General features: G+C 56.4%; 1 protein-coding gene across 1 annotated transcript; it reads left to right on the top strand.

The window, feature by feature from the left end:
* Window positions 1-823: 823 nt before the first annotated feature.
* On the top strand, window positions 824-16227 carry ETFB (electron transfer flavoprotein subunit beta). The gene is made up of 6 exons (XM_059665851.1): window positions 824-978; window positions 10566-10724; window positions 11258-11416; window positions 13322-13384; window positions 15064-15222; window positions 16016-16227. The coding sequence occupies exons 1-6, from the start codon at window positions 922-924 to the stop codon at window positions 16184-16186; spliced, it is 768 nt and encodes a 255-aa protein (XP_059521834.1). The 5' UTR covers window positions 824-921; the 3' UTR covers window positions 16187-16227.
* The last annotated feature ends 3443 nt before the right edge of the window (window positions 16228-19670 follow it).

Genomic DNA, 19670 nt, shown 5'->3' on the forward strand with positions numbered 1-19670 from the left:
GACCGGGATGCGCCCGGAGCTGGTTTGGCGCAGTGGATAGAGCGTCGGCCCGCGAATTGATGGGTACCGGGTTCGATTCTGGTCCAGGGCACGGACCTCGGTTGCAGGCTGGATCTCCAGCCCAGGGCAGGGTGCGTGCGGGAGGCAACTGATCCACGTGTCTCTCTCGCATGATGTTTCTCTGTTTCTCCTCCTGCCCCTCGGGGAGGATTAACCAAAGAAAGGCCCTAACCGGTTTGGCTCAGTGGATAGAGCGTGGGCCTGCGGACTGAAGGGTCCCAGGTTCTATTCTGGTCAAGGGCATGTACCTTGGTTGCAGGCACATCCCCAGTAGGGAGTGTGCAGGAGGCAGCTGATCGATGTTTCTAACTCTCTACCCCTCTCCCTTCCTCTATGTAAAATCAATAAAATATATTTTTTTAAAAAGGGACATGGATGTGGCGGGGAACGGGGACAGGGGGCGCATGGGGAGGATGTAGAGCAAACACGGGAGGATTCAGGGGCGTGGGGACACTGGCGCTGCGACTTTGAGACGCGAGGAAGACACGGGGAACTGGGGCAGGGGTAGGTCGGAGGACGCTGGGGAAAACGTAGAACGCCTGGCGCCTTCCCCCCTCCGCTCCCTCCCCCGGGAGCGACCTTTCCCCTAGTTCCCGGCCACGCCCCCTTCCCAAGCCCGTGTCGCTTATCTCCGGGTTCCGCCTCTCCCTCTGGAATCCGCTTCCCATTGGTCCTCATCCGCTTGACACACCTCCCTCACTCCGGCCTTCCGATTGGTCCTTTGTTGGGGCGGAGGCGGGCACCGCAGAGGTGACTGGCTGGCGGCCCGGGCGCAGGCGCAGAGCGGGACGAGGAGGCGGGGCCTCACGGCCTAGGGCCGGGAGGGTGCGGCCTGACCCCGCAGGTGGCCGCGGCTGGAAGATGGCGGAGCTGCGCGCGCTGGTGGCTGTCAAGAGGGTCATCGACTTTGCCGTGAAGGTGACCGGGCCCCCCTCTCCCACCTCCCCGTGCCCCGCGGCCGTGTGCTTCCGGGGTCACGAGCGCACCTTGTATGGGGGGGTCTTCTCGTAACCTCTGATCTCTGCCCTCTCGCCCTCCCCCCCCCCCGCCCCCTCAAAGGTCAAAGTCATACCTGAGGGCACAGATCCAGAACCGTGAGGTTCTGACAGCCGCTCGTACCTCCGGGGTTAGGACCCGATTCCTTTCCTCCGGTTCTGAACTCACTGCCTGAACAATTGCGTGCAGGGCGAGTGACCGCCTCTGTTTCTGACCCGCTGGTGGAGTCGAGCTCCCTGTTTAACACGCGGGGAAACTGAGGCACAGAGCGGCCCCTGGGCCGGGAAGGGGCGGAGCCGAGGTTCCCGTCCAGGCCCGTCGGCGCCTCTCCGCAGCCAGGGCTCTGCACACAAGCCATGCTGCCACCCGCCGGCGGCCTTGCAAACCCACGGACTGTATGCACCGCAGAGCAGGCATCGTGCTGCCCTGGAGTTCAGACCAGGTGCCCAGGGAACCCAGATCTGTGCCACCTGCATAGCGGGAAGGCGGGAAAAGGGCTCCCCGCAGCCGAAAGCCAGTCGGATGAGTCGGCGGGATGGCTCACATCCTCCGTGAGACGGTTTGGGGGCATCTCTGAGAGCCTGGCTTGTGCCAGGAGAGAGGCTGGTGTGGACAGAGGCCAATCAGACACACTGCCCCAGGCCACTGCCTTTCAGTGCTTGTCTAAACCAGATGAAGTGGTGACTGCCCACCCATGTCTGCCCCCTTCCCCCCGCCCCCCACCCCAGTCCCCCCAGCAGACCGGGAGCCCGCCTCTGTGTCCCCAGCATCACCTGCACAGGACCTGGTGTGCAAACTGGGGCCCGCCCACCAGGTTGGGGTGTGTGGTGTGAAAACGTCAGTGATGATAACAGCTCACATTTGGGGGATATTTACCTGTTCGCCAGGCAGCGTTCTAAGTCTTCGGCTGAGATGAACCCATGTCATCCTTTCGACATCCTCTAGACCAGTGGTGGGCAAACTCATTAGTCAACAGAGCCAAATATCAACAGTACAACGACTGAAATTTCTTTTGAGAGCCAAATTTTTTAAACTTAAACTATATAGGTAGGTACATTGTTATTCACTTAATTGGGGTACCCCTAAGGCTTAGGAAGAGCCACACTCAAGGGGCCAAAGAGCCGCATGTGGCTCGCAAGCCGCAGTTTGCCGACGGTGGCTCTAGACCAGCGGTTTTCAACCATGGTGCCAGGGCTCGCCGCTGTGCCGCAAGAATTGTTAAAACGTGCAATACCTGACTATGTAGTCAGGGGCACTGACCCCGTACCCCTTAGACTGCAAAAAAAAAAAAAAAATGACAGCAGCCAACACATCTGATGTGAAAGAGTCCAAATTATACCAATTATTTTTTTTTTGTCAGATCGGCAAAAAGCATCATGTATTTTGTGGTGGGCTGCACCACAAAACTTCTGGTGTGCAGAATTTTAGTCGTTGATGCGTGCCGTGAGATGAAAAAGATTGAAAATCGCTGCTCTGGATTTATTTATTTTTTTAAATATATTTTTATTTATTTCAGACATGAAGGGAGAGGTAGAGAGAGAGATAGAAACATCAATGATGAGAGAGGATCACTGATCGGCTGCCTCCTGCACGCCCCCTTCTGGGGATTGAGCCCACATCCTGGGCATGTGCCCTTGACTGGAATCGAACCCGGGATCCTTCAGTCTGCAGGCTGACGCTCTGTCCACTGAGCCACACCAGCTAGGACTGCTCTAGATTTATTAAGCCCATTAGACAGGTCAGGAAACTGAGGCCCACGAAGGTTCCCTTACTTGCTGGCTGGGTAGCGACTGGCATTATTGAAACACAGGCGAGCCCTGCTCCAGCTGCCCTCCGCCCATCCCACTCACAGCGCCCGACTTCCTGGACTCTCTGGCAGATGTCTGGGCCCCAGGCTTGTGGAGACTTGCTCCTCTCAGATTTCTGGGACTCGACTCTGCTGGTTCCCTCCGGCCTCCACCTGATTCTTTGGGCTCTGTAGCCCCCGGGGCCTCGGACCCAGCTCCCAGCCCTGGTCCCTGGCCTGAGATACCTGGGGCCGTATCTGTCGCCCCAGCAGGCAGGCTCACAGTGAACTCAGCTGTGGGTCCCAATATCGCCCAGCCTGGGGCCCTGCATGGGTGCCTCCGCTGTGTGTACTGTGTAAAGGGAAACGTGCAGCGTCCTGGTATCCGCTCCTGAGCTTTGCTGAAGTGTGGGTGCTGCCTGCCCCTCCCACAGTCCCGGGGCCCCTTCCATGGCATCCTGTCTCGGAAGGGACGTGTCTGTTGATGTCTCTTTCTGAACAAATACATGATTCAAACACTGCCAACAACCTAATCACCGGGCCAGAGCCCGGGCACCCCTCCTTCCTGCACCTCCCCCAGCCCATCAGCTCTCAGCCCCAGCCCCCCTGCCCCCTCCATCTCTCTCTTCTCCATCCTGTTCCCTCTTCTCCATCCTCATGGCCACAGCAGTTGAGGCCTCATCTTCTCCCACCTGGACCCTTGCCCCAGCCTCCTTCCCGGCTCCTGTCTCTCCCCTCCAGCCCAGAACCTCCCAGCCTCAGGGGTCTCCTTGCGCCTGGAGCTGCCCCCGCCCCTCCAGTGGCCCAGCACCCTCAGGACAAAGTCCCCCCGCCCCCCTCAGCCTGGGGTTCAAGGCCCCTCCGGGTTTGGCCCTGGTCCCCTGTTCAGCCATCCGCATCCCCCTGCTCCTCTCTCACCCTTTGTGCTTTCCCAACACACCAGGCCGCCTCTTGCCTTGGGCCCTGGTCCCTGCTGTGCCTTCTGCCTGGGCACCTTCCACTTCACGCTCCAGCCCCTGCTTCTCGTGCCCCCGCCTTGTCCTGCCTCACTCCGACCCGCTGTTACATCAACGCTTAGTGAATCGGGCACAGCCTCCTCCAGGAAGCCCCCCGCCTCGGGGCTATCTTGGTGCGCCCTTGGGTGCTTCTGCAGGCCCTGGGCTTCCCTTTCTTAGCCTCCCCACACTGAGCTGGGATCCTGTTTACCCAGGTGGCAGCCCCCCACCCCGGCAATTCCTTTCGGGGTGTGCCGGCTCTGACTCACCTCTGTGTGCCCAGCCTCCCTCCATCACCTCCTTCCAGTCTTTGCTCAAATGGCACCTCTGAGAGGCCTTTCCTGGTCACCTACCTAAATCTCAGCCGCACAGTCCCATCTGCTTCCTTGCTGAACCCTCCCCACCCCACCCCCCCTTTTATCACTTCGGAACCCACCAGGTAGTTTACAGGTTTCTTGCTCTAGTGACTGTCTCCCCTCCCAGGATGTGAGCTCCGGGTGGGGAGGAGGGTCTGTCTGGTGCCGTCACTGATCCTGGTCAGACAGCGGGTGCACTGCCGGGAAGGTTCAGAGTGGAGACTCCGAGCCCGGCTGCCCGGTCTGCGTCCTGCTGTGTGGCCTTCGGGGAGTCGCTCAGCCTCTCTGAGCCTCATTCCCCTCCTCTGTACAACAGGGATAACCATAGTACTTCCTTTACTGCAGCGGTCGCCAGCCGGGGGCCCGCAGACCACTGGTGGCCCGAGAGGTCCGAAAGGGTGGCGGCCGCTGCTTTGTTGGGTTGTAGTGGAGATGAAATAGGCTCTTCAGTGCCCGGCACGCGGTTAAGTGTCGGCTAGCACTCAGTCATATTGTTATTGTTGGCAGTAATGGCGATGGAAGTTTATTTAGTCACGTATTCAAAGCATAACACATGCTCTGCTCAGTGTGAATGTGGGTGTCTGTGTCTGGCTGTCTATGAGTGTGTCAGTCTCTGATGTCTGTGTGTGTCTGTGTCTGAGACTGTCTATGTGTGTGTCTGTGTCTATGTGTGTCTGTGTCTCTGTGTGTATGTGTGTGTGTCTGTGGCTGTCTATAAGTATGTGTGTCTCTGTGCCTGTGTGTCTCTGTGTGTGTATCTGTGGTTGTCTATGAGTGTGTTGTCTCTGAAGTCTGTGTCTGTGTGTGTGTCTGTATCTCTGTGTCTGTGTCTGTCTGTGTCTGTGTGTGTGTCTGTGTCTGTGTGTGTGTGTGTGTGTGTGTCTCTGTGTCTATGAGTGTGTGTGTTTCTGTGTCTGTGTGTGTGTGTCTCTGGCAGTCTGTGAGTGTGCCTGTGTCTGTGTGTGTGAGTGTGTCTGTCCCTGTGTCTGTGTGTGTCTGTGTCTCTGGCAGTCTGTGAGTGTGCCTGTGTCTGTGTGTGAGTGTGTCTGTGTCTCTGTGTGTGTGTCTAGGGTATTAATAGGCATTTGGCAACCCACTAACCCCCGCTTCTGGCCAAGGACATTTTCCATGAGGCTGAGGAAGCTTAACCTCCAGGGCTTTCAAGGCCAAGGAGAGGCTGGAGCCCTTCTGTGTTCATGATTAGCTCTCCATTTGAGGACCCCCCAAAGAATGGAAATTCGGGGCCCCCCGAACCCGTTTCCATCTCTGGGCCTGACCCTGACTAGCCACGCCTTCTCTCGGTTCTGGGAGCACGTGGCGTTGCCTCCGTCCCCTCGTCCCTCCTGTTCTCGGCATGGCGGGCACCCCCTGTCCCTCCGGCCACACGTGCCGCCTCGTAGGGGATGTGAGCCTTCTTTGTCTGCCCCCACACGTCCCGCTGGCAGGTCAGAGCGCGGACCACTGCCTGGGCGCTTGGCTGCTGTCCTAGCCTGCTGGCCGCCGTCTCCCCGTCGGGCGTGGGCTGTCCTGCTTGCTGCGCCCTGGTCCCTCTGAGCCCCCCTGAAGCCCCAGCTCACGCCCAGCGACTCTCGTGGTGGAAGAGTCTGGAGGACAGAACCGAACAGAAGCCCTCGAACCGCGGCCAGGGCTCAGGAGGGGCTGTCGGCAATCCCTTGGTAGAAACCCGCTTGGAGCCCTGGCCGGTTTGGCAAAGTGGATAGAGCATCGGCCTGTGGACTGAAGGGTCCCGGGATCGATTCTGGGCAAGGGCACATGCCCGGGTTGCGGGCTCGATCCCCAATAGGGGGTGTGCAGGAGGCAGCTGATCCATGATTCTCTCTCATCATTGATATTTCTATCTCTTTCTATCCCTTCCTCTCTAAAATCAATAAAAGTATATTTTAAAAAATCAGTTGGTAGAAACCTGCTTGGATACAGTGGGAAGGAATAAAGGGCCGACCCTCCCGCCCCTGTGGGCAGGCAGCCTTGGCAGCCTGGAGGGTCGCAGGTGCCCAAGTGGACTCGGGGTTAGACCCCAGTGCCGCCACTTCCTTGCTGTGTGGCCTTGGGCAGGGCGCGTGGCCTGTCTGTGCCTCAGTGGCCCTGTCTGTCAAGTGAGGATGGTGATGGCAGGAACTGGGCTCCTAGGAGAGTTAAATGAGGTGCTGCCTGGCTCAGGGCAGTTTCTATTGAAGGTCCGTATGCTGCTCTTTTAAGAGGAAGACTGGAAATTTCATGCTGAATCGCACGCCTCAATGTATAAACCATCAGGATTTTCTGTATCCTCGCCTGAGGATATGTTCATTGATTTTACAGAGAGATGAAGGGAGCGACAGAGAAAGAGAAACATCAATGAGAGAGAGAGAACCATCGATCGGTTGCCTCCCATGAGCACCCTGACCCGGGATCAAACCCGAAACTAGGCATGTGCCCTGACCGGGAATCGAACCTGCAGCCTTTCGGTGTATAGGACGACGCTCTAACCCACCGAGCCAAGTGTTTCCTGACTTATGTAATTTGACTAAACAGTGTTGCTTTACAATATATTTATTTATTTATTTATTTATTAAATTGATTGGGGTGACGTTGGTCAGCATGAGCACATAGGTTTCAGGTGTGGGTTTCTATGTTACAGGATCTGTATGTAGTACCATGTCCCCACCACCCAAAGTCAGATCTTCTCCATTTCCCCATCCCCTTCCCTCTGGCAGTCACCACTCTGCTGTTTGCGTTTGCGAGTTTCAGTTTTATATCCCACGTGTGAGTGAAATCATGTGGTTCGTAGCTTTTTCTGACCGACTTATGTCACTTAGCATCGTCCACCCAGGTTGTTGCAAATGGCGCTGTCTCATGCTTCCTTGGGGCTGAGCAGTACTCCATTGCGCATATGTCCACGTCTTCTTCACCCAGTCCTCTGTGGCAGACACTTTGGTTGTTTCCATGTCTTGGCCACCGTGAATAATGCTGCAGTGAACATAGGGGCGCATGAATCTTGGCGAATACATTTTGAGTTTTTCGGGTATATACCCAGGAGAGGGATTGCTGGGTTGTATGGTAGCTCTCTTCTTAATCTTTTGAGGATAAACAGTGTTTTTGTTTTATTTTATTTTATCTTTTGTTAATCCTCACCTGAGGGTATTTTTCTTTTTCTTTTTTTTTTTTTAATATATTTTATTGATTTTTTTACAGAGAAGAAGGGAGAGAGATAGAGAGTTAGAAACATCGATGAGAGAGAAACATCGATCAGCCGCCTCCTGCACACCTCCTACTGGGGATGTGCCCGCAACCCAGGTACATGCCCTTGGCCGGAATCGAACCTAAGACCTTTCAGTCCGCAGGCCGACGCTCTATCCACTGAGCCAAACCGGTTTCGGCAAGGGTATTTTTCCATTGATTTTTAGAGAGAGTGGAAGAGAGACACAGAGAGAAACATCAATGGGGGAGAGACACACATTGATTGGTTGCCTCCTACACAAGCCCCAACCAGGGCTGGGCATCAAGCCTGCAACCGAGGCATGTGCCCTTGACCAGAATCGAACCAGGGACCCTTCAGTCCATGGGCCGACGCTCTATCCATTGAGCCAAACCGGCCAGGGCTGAACAGTGTTTGTGAAGCTGAAAGTGAACTTGAGCTTAAAAGATCTTCCCGGAGGAGGTGAGCTGGTCCCTCCCTCCTCGGAGTCAGGGGCCTGGGCGGGGTCCTGCCACAGCAAGGGCGGGCGTGGGCCCCTCCACTAGCCCCCCAGCTCCTGGCACAGTGGGGGGGGGGGGCTGCTTTCCTGTTTAGAGAGGAAACTCCTCTCTTCTATTTAATTTTGTTCATGAAAGAGGGATTTTGTAATAAGTGTTTGAACAACCTGGCCAGTGTGGCCCAATGGTTGAGTGTCCACCTATGAACCAGGAGGTCCCGGTCAGGGCACATGCCTGGTTGTGGGCTCGATCCCCAGTGGGGCGTGCAGGAGGCAGCCGATCAAGGATTCTCTCTCATCATGAATGTTTCTCTCTCTCTCCCTCTCCCTTCCTCCTCTCTGAAAAAAAAAACCAAAACATAGTGAACAGACAGGAGCAGGTTCTAACATAACTCTCGTGAGCACGTCCGCAGTCATTCACTAACAAGTGTTAACCGTGCACCTGCCATGGACCAGGCACCATCTAGGCCGAACCAAACAGACACCCATCCCTATCCTCGGGGAGTTGGCATTGCGGTGGGAAGAAGATAGGTCAGACATTCTGAGCGCAGTGTAGGGCATATGTTGGCTGGCCAGTGCCATCAAAACAGCTAACCAGATAAGGGGGTGGGTGGGGAGAGTTGGGAGGGTGCATTTTACTTTAAAACAATATGTTTTTTATAGATTTTAGAGAGAGAGAGGAACAGAGAGAGATGGAAACATTGACCGGCTGCCTCCTGCACCAGGTTCGAGCCCACAGCCAGGGCATGTGCCCTGGAATCTCGGTGTGTGGGATGGCGCTGAACCAGCTGAGCCACACTGGCCCTGGTGGGAAGGTGCATTCGAATAGGATGGGTGAGAGGAGCCAGGGGAACGTGTGGGGGGTTTGGGGGAGCATGTGCCATGTCCTTAGCACAGGTTCTTGTGAAAACAAAACAAAACAAAACAAAACAAAACACATGGATTCGGCACCTGGTTTTTGCTCCAGTTGCGTTTCTTGAGAGTAAATTCATCCAGTTCTGACATGTGAGCCTTACTTTTGGAGTTAAAATGACTTTTTCAAAACGAGTTCTATTATGATAGAACATAATAGTTGCCCCTTTTCTCTTTTTCCTCCTCATCCCACATCTCTGCTTCTGCCCACCCCCCAGCCCCAGAGAGGAAGCTGTAGGGAAGCAGTGGAGTCCCAGTGTCCCCCGCTGGGCGGGGACCTGCGTGGGCCAAGCCTTTGGGGGCGGCCACCTGGGAGGAGAGGGGCAGGTCCCAGCTGCGTGGTGCAGGCTCCCCAGCCGGGCCCCTTGGGCGTCTCACCGGCTTCTTGAACACCCTGAGCCTAGAGCCCAGGCAGCATCCTCCCCGCTGTGCTCATGTCCCACCAGAACCCCAAGGGTGTCCTGCTGGACTCCTCCTTCTCACCCCACCAAGTCCTACCTGCAAGGACCCTCCGGCCCATCCTCCTCTCCACTCCACTGTCAAGGCCACCAGAGCCACCGTCATCTCGTATTTCAATGGCTCACAGCCGCCCAGTGGTCTCCCCACTTCAGCTCCTGCCATTTTCCCAGTTTTCTCCATCGAGAACCCAGACACATCCTGGCAGTGTGCTCAGTGATTAGAGCACCAACCCGTGCCTCGAAGGGTCATGGGTTCGATTCCCAGGTCGTGGGTTTGATGCCCTGTCAAGAGCACGTACATGGGTTGCAGGTTTGATCCCCAACCCCAGTCAGGGCGTGTGCAGGAGGCAACTAATTAACATGTCTCTCTCACATCAATGTTTCTCTCCCCCTCCCTCCCTTCCACTCTCTCTAAAAAAATTAATGGGAAAAATATCCTCTGGGGAGGATTAACAAAAAAAAGAAAGGGAGAGAGAGACCAGTTGACCTGTGCAGCCCAGGGCCAGGCACACAGTTGGGGCTCCGCGAGGACCTGCCCTGTGAGGAGAGGTTTGCCCTGCCCCGCCCCCACCTTAGCCTGTGTGGCAGAGCGGCCCTTGAAGCAGGTGCTTTTCAAACCGGATCGTGACCATGCATTGATCATGAAGTCCCTGTCGAGGGCTGGCATTAAGAGGAACAGAATAGCCCTGGCCAGTGTGGTCAGTTGGTTGGGCGCCGTCTGTGTACCGAAAGGTCGCCGGTTTGATTCCTGGTCAGGACATAGGCCTGGGTTTTGGGCTCGATCCCTGGCAGGGGGTGTGCAGGAGGCACCTGGTTGATGTTGCACTCTCACATCGATGCTTCTCTCGCTCTCCTCCCTTCCTCTCTCGCTAAAAATCAGTTATAAAAAAAAAAAAGAATAGAAAATGTCCCAGTATAGTGTATAGAGTGAAGGTAAGTACGGTTCACCGAACCTCACGCTGCAGTGGTATTTATATTTACATGTGAACATATGTGTGTGCTTGCAACACCCTTGGGAGTATCATCAAATGCGTTTCTCACTGTGGGTGATGATACGACGGAGAAACCCTCGTTCAGGCCCGAGGAGCAGCGACGAGTCAGCTGTCCCTGTGTCAGGGCGGGTCTGAGTGAGAGGGTGAGAGCGTGGCCCTTCACCCGCCTGCGAACTCTAACCCCGTCTGTCCCTGGAGACCTGCGACCCCGGGCAAGGCCTTGCCCCTCTCCAGGCCCCGGTGATCCCCATCCAGCCTGTGCGAGGGTGGGTGCCGTGGCCCCGACCCCTGACCCTGTCCCTTCCCCTCCTGGCTGCACAGATCCGAGTGAAGCCTGACAAGACGGGCGTGGTCACCGATGGCGTGAAGCACTCCATGAACCCCTTCTGCGAGATCGCCGTGGAGGAGGCCGTGCGGCTCAAGGAGAAGATGCTGGTGAAGGAGGTCATTGCTGTCAGCTGCGGGCCCAGCCAGTGCCAGGTGCCAGGGCCCGGGAGGGGTGCTCGGCCCAGACTCCTGGGTCTGAGGGAGGAGGGGCTGGGGGCCTGGACTCCTGGGTCTGAGGGAGGAGGGGCTGGGGGCCTGGACCCCTGGGTCTGAGGGAGGAGGGGCTGGGGGGCCTGGACCCCTGGGTCTGAGGGAGGAGGGGCTGGGGGGCCTGGACTCCTGGGTCTGAGGGAGGAGGGGCTGGGGGCCTGGACCCCTGGGTCTGAGGGAGGAGGGGCTGGGGGCCTGGACCCCTGGGTCTGAGGGAGGAGGGGCTGGGGGGCCTGGACCCCTGGGTCTGAGGGAGGAAGGGCTGGGGGCCTGGACCCCTGGGTCTGAGGGAGGAGGGGCTGGGGGGCCTGGACTCCTGGGTCTGAGGGAGGAGGGGCTGGGGGCCTGGACCCCTGGGTCTGAGGGAGGAGGGGCTGGGGGCCTGGACCCCTGGGTCCGAGGGAGGAGGGGCTGGGATCAGGCTCCTGGATCCCCCTGGTGCAAGAAGCCAAGTCAAGCCCCTTCTCTCCTCCCAGGAGACCCTCCGCACTGCCCTGGCCATGGGCGCAGACCGAGGCATCCACGTGGAGGTGCCGGCTGCAGAGGCCGAGCGCCTGGGTCCCCTGCAGGTGGCCCGGGTCCTGGCCAAGCTGGCGGAGAAGGAGAAGGTGGGCCTGGTGCTGCTGGGCAAGCAGGTGGGTGTTCCAGCCCCTCCCCGGTCCCCATGTACCTGACTGGGCGTGGGGAGGCCTGAGGGGGAGGCAGGTGACTCAGGCCCGGGTTCGTGGGTCCCAGGCCCAGCAGCCTGCGCCTTGGCTCTCCCTGCTCCAGAGTTTGAGCAGGAAGGGCAGGGTCACTGTGGGCCTCGGAAGGTCCCCGTAGGGTCCTATGAGGTGGGATCGGAACGCTGGAGGCCTGGGCCACGGCCCATGGGACAGAGCAGAGACAGATGTGCTGGAGGGACAGGGCCTGGGGGGAGGAGGGAGGAGGGAGGAGGGAGGGCCTGTGCATGGTGGACTTGGAGGGTGGGGCATCCACATGGGTTCTGACTGAGGCCTGGGCTTGAACAGAGACCTGAGGCCTTCGAGGGCACCCAGGAGCCTTGGGGGCTCTGTGAGCACAGGGCTGGGGGTGGGGGTGTACAGCTGTGGAGGAATGGCCTGGAAGGGGAGAGACTGGAGGCCAGGGGTTTGGGGGGGCTCTGAGGTGAGAACTCAACTAGAACCTTCCCCAGCACACGGCATCCCAGGAGACCCTTCCTCGGGGTCGGCCTCCCCACCCCATCCCATCAGGACAGACATGGAGCTCACCCAGGGGAAGGGTCGAGGGGGGCCTTCAGAAGAGCCTCAGACAGACAGGAGCCGGACGGGGAGAGCATGAGGCTGAGAAAGAAGGTCAGAGACAGCGAGGTGAGGCGGTCGCAGAGACCCACGGGAGGCTCAGAGGTAGAGCTGGGGTCCCCCGGGGGGAGACCAGCATTCCAGAGGGCCGGCTCAGCCTGGGGCGAGGGGAGACTGGTGGGTCCCGTTAGGTTACTGGGCGTCCTGCCCAAGCCAGGCAGTCGAGAGCAGAGAGAGATGACAGCAGGGGAGCCAGAGTACAAATCAGGAAACTGAGGCAGGAGGTCTCACCAGAGAAGAGGTCAAAAAGGCACGGTCTGGGTGGGGCTGGTGGGGCTGGGTGGGTCTCGGGTGTCACACCAGCTCCCCAGGTAACGGGTGCTGGCGGCATGGCCGATTGAAGCTTCCTGCATCCGCTGGGGGGGCTCAGACTCGATGCCCTGCTTGTCCTGCGTGTCAGGGACAGCTCCTGGGGCCCGGGCCTCCTGCTGGGGACCTGCTGGATGAACTGGCCGGGATGCTCTTTGCTGCGGGTGGCAGAATCACAGCTCAGACCGGCTTAAGCCAAAAAGTGACCTTATTAGCTCACGTGAGGAGGGCTTCAGGCACAGCGTGATCCAGGTCAGCCTGTGCTCCAGACTCTGTCCCTCTGTCTTGGCTTCACTCTCTGCACCTCCAGGCTTACCTCCCGCCAACCCAGTGACCCCGGCAGAAAGGCTTACCTCCCGCCAACCCAGTGACCCCGGCAGAAACGAGAGCCTCTTTCCCAAGGGCTCCAGCAAAACTCTCAGGGCTGACTCTCCATTGGTCCAGCTGGAGTCATGTGTTCATCCCGGAGCCAATCACTGGAGTCAGGGACAGAATGTTCTCATTGGCCCAGATCCCATTCATTCAGCTCCCCAGTGTGGCCCTCCCAGGGCCTGGCGCACAGGAGGGTTCTGTGAACATTTAGGCGGGGCCTTGGGGATAACAGGCGCCCCTGTCTCTGGGCCCAGCTGAGCGGATGGGATCACTCTAGACCTGGAATCAGCAAACTGGAATCAGACGACAATTTGGTAAATAAAGTTTTATTGGAACACCCACACATCCATTCGTTTATACAGACCCGCAATGTCTATGGCTGCTCAGGCACTACAGCGGCGGCGGAGCTGAGGCGCTGGGACAGAGAACACGGGCTATTGCCGACCCCTGTTGCAGACAAAGGCCCCGATAGGGCGTGAGAAGCCCCCTTGTCATACGATCTTCTCTTTCCCCACTCAGGCCATTGATGATGACTGTAACCAGACGGGGCAGATGACTGCTGGGTTTCTGGACTGGCCACAGGTGGGTGAGGCTGGGGTGGGGAGCTCCTGCTGCGGGCCAGGCCCGGGGGGGTCAGAGCATGGTCACCCTTGTCCCTGCCCTTTCAGGGGGAGACAGAGGTAAAGTAGGACAGCTGCTCCCGCGGGCAGGCAGGGGGAGTGCCCAGCCAGGACACCTGGCCTCATCTGCTCCTCAGCCACACCAACTCGTCCCTGCTCAGGGCCTTCGCACTTGCTGTTCCCTCCGCCTGGAACATGGCCCCCTGAGATTATCTGTGTTTTTCACTCCCCCCTTCAGTCGAGAGCTCTCAGATGTCACCTCTTCCGAGAGGCCTTCCTTGCCCACTCTCTATGAGATACTCATGCCCCCTCCAAACTCCAGATTCCCCAGTCTCCGCCTCTGCCAGTCCAACAGAAATGCAAGCCACAGACACAATTTAAAATTTTTCATAGCCACATTAAAAAAGTACAAAGAGCCCTGGCCAGTGTGTGCAGTAGATAGAGCGGGCCTGTGGATTGAAGGGTCCTGGGTTCGATTCAGATCAAGGGCACATACCCGGATTGCGGGCTTGATCCCCAGTAGGGGGCATACAGGCGACAGCCAATCAATGATTCTCTCGCGTCATTGATGTTTCTATCTCTCCCTCTCCCTTCCTCTCTGAAGTCAATAAAGATATGTTAAAAAAAAAAGTTCAAAGAGGCTGGCAAAATTCATTTTAATGATATTGTATTTAACCCAATATATCTTAAATGTCATTTCAACATGTAATCAATATAAAAAAATATTGAAATATTTTGGATTCTTTTAAAAAACTTTTCCATTTCTATATTTTTATTTTACTTTTCAATTACAGTTTATATTCGGTATTATTTTGTATTAGTTTCAAGTGTACAGCATACTGGTTAGATAATCATATACTTTACAAAGTGATCCCCCTGATATTTCAAGTACCCACCTGACATAATACAGTTATTACAATACTAGAGGCCTCGTGCATGAAATTTGTGCACTGGAGTGAGGAGGGTCCCTCAGCCCGGCCTGCACCCTCTTGCAGACCGGGACCCCTCAGGGGGTCGGGCCTAAGCTGGCAGTCAGACATCCCTCTTGCAGTCGGGGGCTCTCGCAGTCTGGGACCCCTCGCTCCTTACCACCTGCCTGCAGTGGAGGTGGGAGAGGCTCCTGCCACCACTGCTGCATTGGCCAGCCATAAGCCCAGCTTCTGGCTAAACGGCTCTCCCCCTGTGTTGAGCGTCTGCCCCCTGTGGTCAGTGCACATCATAGCGACCGGTTGTTCCGCAGTTTGGTCAATTTGCATATTAGAGTTTTATTATATAGGATTGATTTCAGAGAGGAAGGGAGAGGGAGAGTTAGAAACATTAATGGTGAGAGAGAATCAATGATTGGCTGATTCCTACACACCCCCTATTGGGGATTGAGCCTGCAACCCAGGCATGTGCCCTGACCAGAATCGAACAGGTGACTTCCGGTTCATGGGTTGACACTCAACCACTGAGCCACGCCTGCTGCCCCCATCCACCCCCCTGTATTTGAACTTGTCTATAGATCACCTTGCAGGATGCTTCCTCTTCTGCTGTCATTCATTCGTGCCTCTGCCACACTCCGCAGAGTAGCCCATGGAGGACTGCGCGGGGCCTGCCCTGAGTTAACCTGCCCACTCCCCCTACGCTGTCTCTCCCCAGGGCACCTTTGCCTCCCAGTTGACACTGGAAGGGGACAAGCTGAAAGTGGAGCGGGAGGTTGATGGGGGCCTGGAGACCGTGCGCCTGAAGATGCCTGCCGTGGTGACTGCTGACCTGCGGCTCAATGAGCCCCGATATGCCACGTTGCCAAACATCATGGTGAGCACCTGGCAGAGGGGTCACGGGGGCCTGGGGATGGGTGAGTGCTATAGGCCCTGTGTTTCCCTGGTGTTCAGATGGGAGGAAACAGGATCCAAGGGACATCTCATCCAAAAGGGATCACTGGCCATTTGGCTAACAGAGAGGGTCCACTGGGTCCTCTGTGCCAAGAATGAGAGCGCTCATGGGGCTGTTGGCTAACAGGAAGGGCTTGCTGTTTATCTCAGCCAATAAAAGGCTTGATCAGACAATCAAGAGGGTTCCCCTTGTCATTACAACCAATAGGAACAGTTCATTCTGGAATCCTAGCCAAATGAGGAGGCTTTATTGGGTCATCTCAGCTAGTGGGGAGAGTTCAGTGGGTCCTCTTGGCAGGTAGGATGGGCTCAATGAGTCATCTTAGCCAATAGGGAGATTTCAGTGGGTCATCTCATCCAGTAAGATGGGTTCATTGAGTCATGTCAGCCAATAGGGTGAGTTTAATGGATCAGTTTGGCCAAAAGTCCAATGCATTAGTACTGCCAGAGGGTGAGTTTGCCAGTCCATTTGAGCCAGTGAGGCTGTTGACTGAAGGAGGACTCGTGCAACAGGAGGGCTTCCCAGGTCATCCCAGCCAACAGGAGTTGTCTGCACCAGGTGTGGCCCTGTAAGAGGTCACATGTGTCCTGGCCAGGGGCAGGTCCAGAAGGGTTCAGCCAATGGGAGTTGTTCAGCGGATGTGGCACCCATGGGGGCTGCAGGAGGGTGGGCAGGGGGCTCAGCAGCTTTGTGATCTGTGGCTTCCTGCACGTAGAAAGCCAAGAAGAAGAAGATCGAGGTGCTCAAGGCCGGGGACCTGGGCGTGGACCTGACCTCCAAGCTCACTGTGGTGAGTGTGGAGGACCCGCCCCAGCGCACGGCTGGCGTCAAGGTGGAGACCACGGAGGATCTGGTGGCCAAGCTGAAGGAGATCGGGCGGATTTGAGCCCCGTCCGTGAAACTTGGCAATAAAACTATGACTCTTGCCATCTGTCTCTGTTACCTCATTCCATGGACACCCATTCCTTGATTCATTCAACAAACATTTACTTAGTTTTCCTGTGTGCCAGGCCCTGTGCTGGGCAACGCAGGAGACCCAGGTGAGTCACGTCCAGTCCCTGCCCTTGAGAAGCTTCCATGTTGAAGGGGGATGGACATGGGCACAGGCAACCGTGAGGTGGGATGCTGGGCGCTGTATGTGGAGGCACTGGGGGCCCACCTGGGGCATCCGAGCAGGCCTGTGGGGTTAAAGAGACTCCCAGTGTGGTGGCATCTAAGTTGAGTCTTGAAAGACAATACCAGTGAGGTGAGGTGGGGGATAAGAAGGGCTTTCATCTGCAAGGTGTTTGCTGTGGGCTCCTGGGTGCCAGGCCCCTGCCCAGACTTGGGACCCAAGAGGGGAGGAGGCCAGAAGCTCCGATTCTGGTTGGGGAGACAGACAAGCAAGAGATCATCAAAACCTGGTGCGGGGAAGAGCTGGGACCTGGAGTCGGCCTTAGTGACTCTCACTTTCACACACTTACCAGCTGTGAGATTGTGAGTTACTTCCTGTCTCTGAGCCTCAGTCTATTCCAGGGGTCCTCAAACTTTTCAAACGGGGGCCAGTTCACTGTCCCTCAGACCGTTGGAGGGCCGGACTTTAGTTTAAAAAAAAACAACTATGAACAAATTCCTATGCACACGGCACATATCTTATTTTGAAGTAAAAAGACAAACTTCAAAAAAAAGGCCCTACTAACTGCAAAAAAAAAAAAAAAAAAAAAAAAAAAATAGACCTCCTAACTTCAAAAAAAAATAAAACCTAACTTGTTCTTACCAAGGTCCTCAGGCAGCACAGGCTCTGCACAGGCAAGCTCGTGACTCGTCTGATCACACCCGAGACTGAGAGGAGGAGTTGAGGGAGTCGAGAGACAGAGAGAAGGAGGGGAGTCAGAGAGTGCGGTGCACATTCCACACATGGGCACTGCGGGCACCGGGAGGAGTCGGCTGCTAAGCAACAGGCGGGGGGGGGGGGGGGGGAACACCCTGGCGGCCAGATAAATGTTTTTGGAGGGCCGCATGTGGCCCACGGGGCGTAGTTTGAGGACCCCTGGTCTATTCATTTGGCCTATTGAGACAGTAAGAGCTTCATGCAGGGGTTACAGGCCTGGGCCTGGATCCGGAGGCCCTGGGTTCAGATCCTGCCCAATCCCCGTCTCCAGGAGAACCTTGGACAACTTCCTACTCTCTAAGCCTGAGTTTCCTCCTCCATCAGGTGCAGTTAGTGACAGTCTGGCTTTCTGTTGCTTGGTGGCGTATCCCAACGATCCTTTCGTTCATAAACCTGAGATTTGAGCTTGGCAGGAACAGCTGGCTTCTCTTCCATGGCTCAGATAGGGCCAGAGGAACGACATCCAAGATGGATCCGTCACAGGCTTGCGAGCCGGCTGTTCGCTAGGGGCCATTACTCCTTCCCATGTGGCTGCTTGAGCTTCCTCTCAGCATGGCGGCTGGGCTCCCAGCAGGAGTGTTTCACGATGCAGGAAGTGGAATACGCCAGTCTCTTGAGGCCTCGGTGCAGAAACACGGGGCCACTCCCATTGTACTCTCTTGGTCTAGAGCAGCGGTTCTCAACCTGTGGGTCGCAACCCCTTTGGGGGTCGAACGACCCTTTCACAGGGGTCGCCTAAGACCATTGGAATACACATATATAATTACATATTGTTTTTGTGATGAATCACTTATGCTTTAATTATGTTCAATTTGTAACAATGAAACTGGAGGTCACCACAACATGAGGAACTGTATTAAAAGGTTGCGGCATTAGGAAGGTTGAGAACCATTGGTCTAGAGGTCACAGAGCCTACCCAGAGGCAAGGGGAGGGGCCAGAGACCTACTCCTTAATGGGAGGAGGGTTGAATTTGCGACTGTCTTTACACTATAAAGCCCACCCCATGGGGTTTTCAAGGATTAATGTAGCACCTCAAGAACCACCCTGGACATGCAGAAAATGCTCACTATATAGTATTATCATTACTGTTATCCGCATGGCGAGAACTCTACCTGAGCAAGTTCAGAGGACTGGTGAGGCCAGCATGGGGGGGTAGGAAAAGCTTTCAGAAGGAGTGTGCAACCTGGCCATCCGCCCAGCTTCTCCCTCAGGCCTGTCTCTGAGCTGCTCTCTCCCCGATGGTAAACACCAGCTCACAGGGCGTTTGGAAGGGTTCAGCCCATAACATCTGGGAAACATTTTTGCACGGTTCCTGGCACCGGATAAGTGGCAATTATTATTTTGGTTCTTAATAAGAGACCTGAAGGACAAGTTGTGGATTAGCCAGGTTGGAGGGGGGCGGAGAGCGAGGGAGAGCATTCCAGGCAGAGGAAACTTTGTCTGCAGATCTGGGAGGGGAGAGATGGGACGAAGAATGGTAGGGTGTTCAAAGAGTCAGCGCTGGAGGCAGGAGGGAGTGGGTGGAGTGTGTGGGACTAGGCCAGGCAGGGTCTAGCCATTCCTTGGATGCCTCCCGAGAGCCCTAGGGAGCCACGGGAGGGCTGTGAGCAGGGGAGGGGGAGGGGCAGCTCTGGGTGTAGAGGGACTCAGGGGCCTGGGAGGACTCACGGACTGTAGGAGATGAGGCTGGAGGTAGAAGGCTAGGCGAGGGGATGGGGAACGAAGCTTCTGCTGGGTCCCGGCCCATGGGAACAGAGAGGGAGAAATGGGAGAGATGCAGGGGGCAGAGAGGCACAGCGGGGTGGGGAGGGTGGGGGGAGGGAGGCTCCTGGCCTCTGCAAAGATGGTGGAACTGTACTTGAGGTGGAGAATCCAGGAGGAGGGTCGGGTTAGAGCAGCGGTTCTCAATCTGTGGGTCGTGCCCCCTTTGGGGGTCGAACGACCCTTTCACAGGGGTCGCCTAAGACCATCGGAAAACACACATATAATGACATATTGTTTTTGTGATGAATCACTAGGCTGTAATTATGTTCAATTTATAACAATGGAATTGGGGGTCCCCACAACATGAGGAACTGTATTAAAGGGTCGCGGCATTAGGAAGGTGGAGAACCGCCTGGTCAGAGGGACGATGCTGAGTTTAGTGGGACTCAGGGCATGGCGGCTCTAGGGGACTTGAAGATGCAGTTCTGGGTCTCAGGAGAGATGAGGGTTGGGAGAGAGCCACCTGGAACTTGGTCCCGAGGGCAACAGGAAGTCATGGGAGGGTTTGGAGCAGAGGAGGAGCAGGGCCAGACGTGGGTATGTCTGAGGCTGCAGGCAGGACCGCGGGGACCCGAGGCCAGGAGGCTGGGGAGTAGGCAGCCTGAGCTGAGGCCCAGGCCATCAGAGGTGGGGCTCTCTGAAAGGTCACCTCAACCTCCTCCAGGAAGTCTTCCTGGCTTTATCCTATATTCCCAGCTAGGACTCAGGTCTAACTATCTCCTCCCTGGGCGGGGG

This window comes from Myotis daubentonii, chromosome 15 (assembly GCF_963259705.1).
Source record: "Myotis daubentonii chromosome 15, mMyoDau2.1, whole genome shotgun sequence".
In the NCBI taxonomy this organism is placed as follows: Eukaryota; Metazoa; Chordata; class Mammalia; order Chiroptera; family Vespertilionidae; genus Myotis; species Myotis daubentonii.

Bases quoted from the DNA above. Each gene is read 5' to 3' on its own strand.
- ETFB (XM_059665851.1), top strand. From the start codon at position 922: ATGGCGGAGCTGCGCGCGCTGGTGGCTGTCAAGAGGGTCATCGACTTT. The intron at 13,385-15,063 runs GTGGGTGAGGCT...GTCTCTCCCCAG, and splicing joins GGTTTCTGGACTGGCCACAG to GGCACCTTTGCCTCCCAGTT. The intron at 15,223-16,015 runs GTGAGCACCTGG...TCCTGCACGTAG, and splicing joins CCACGTTGCCAAACATCATG to AAAGCCAAGAAGAAGAAGAT.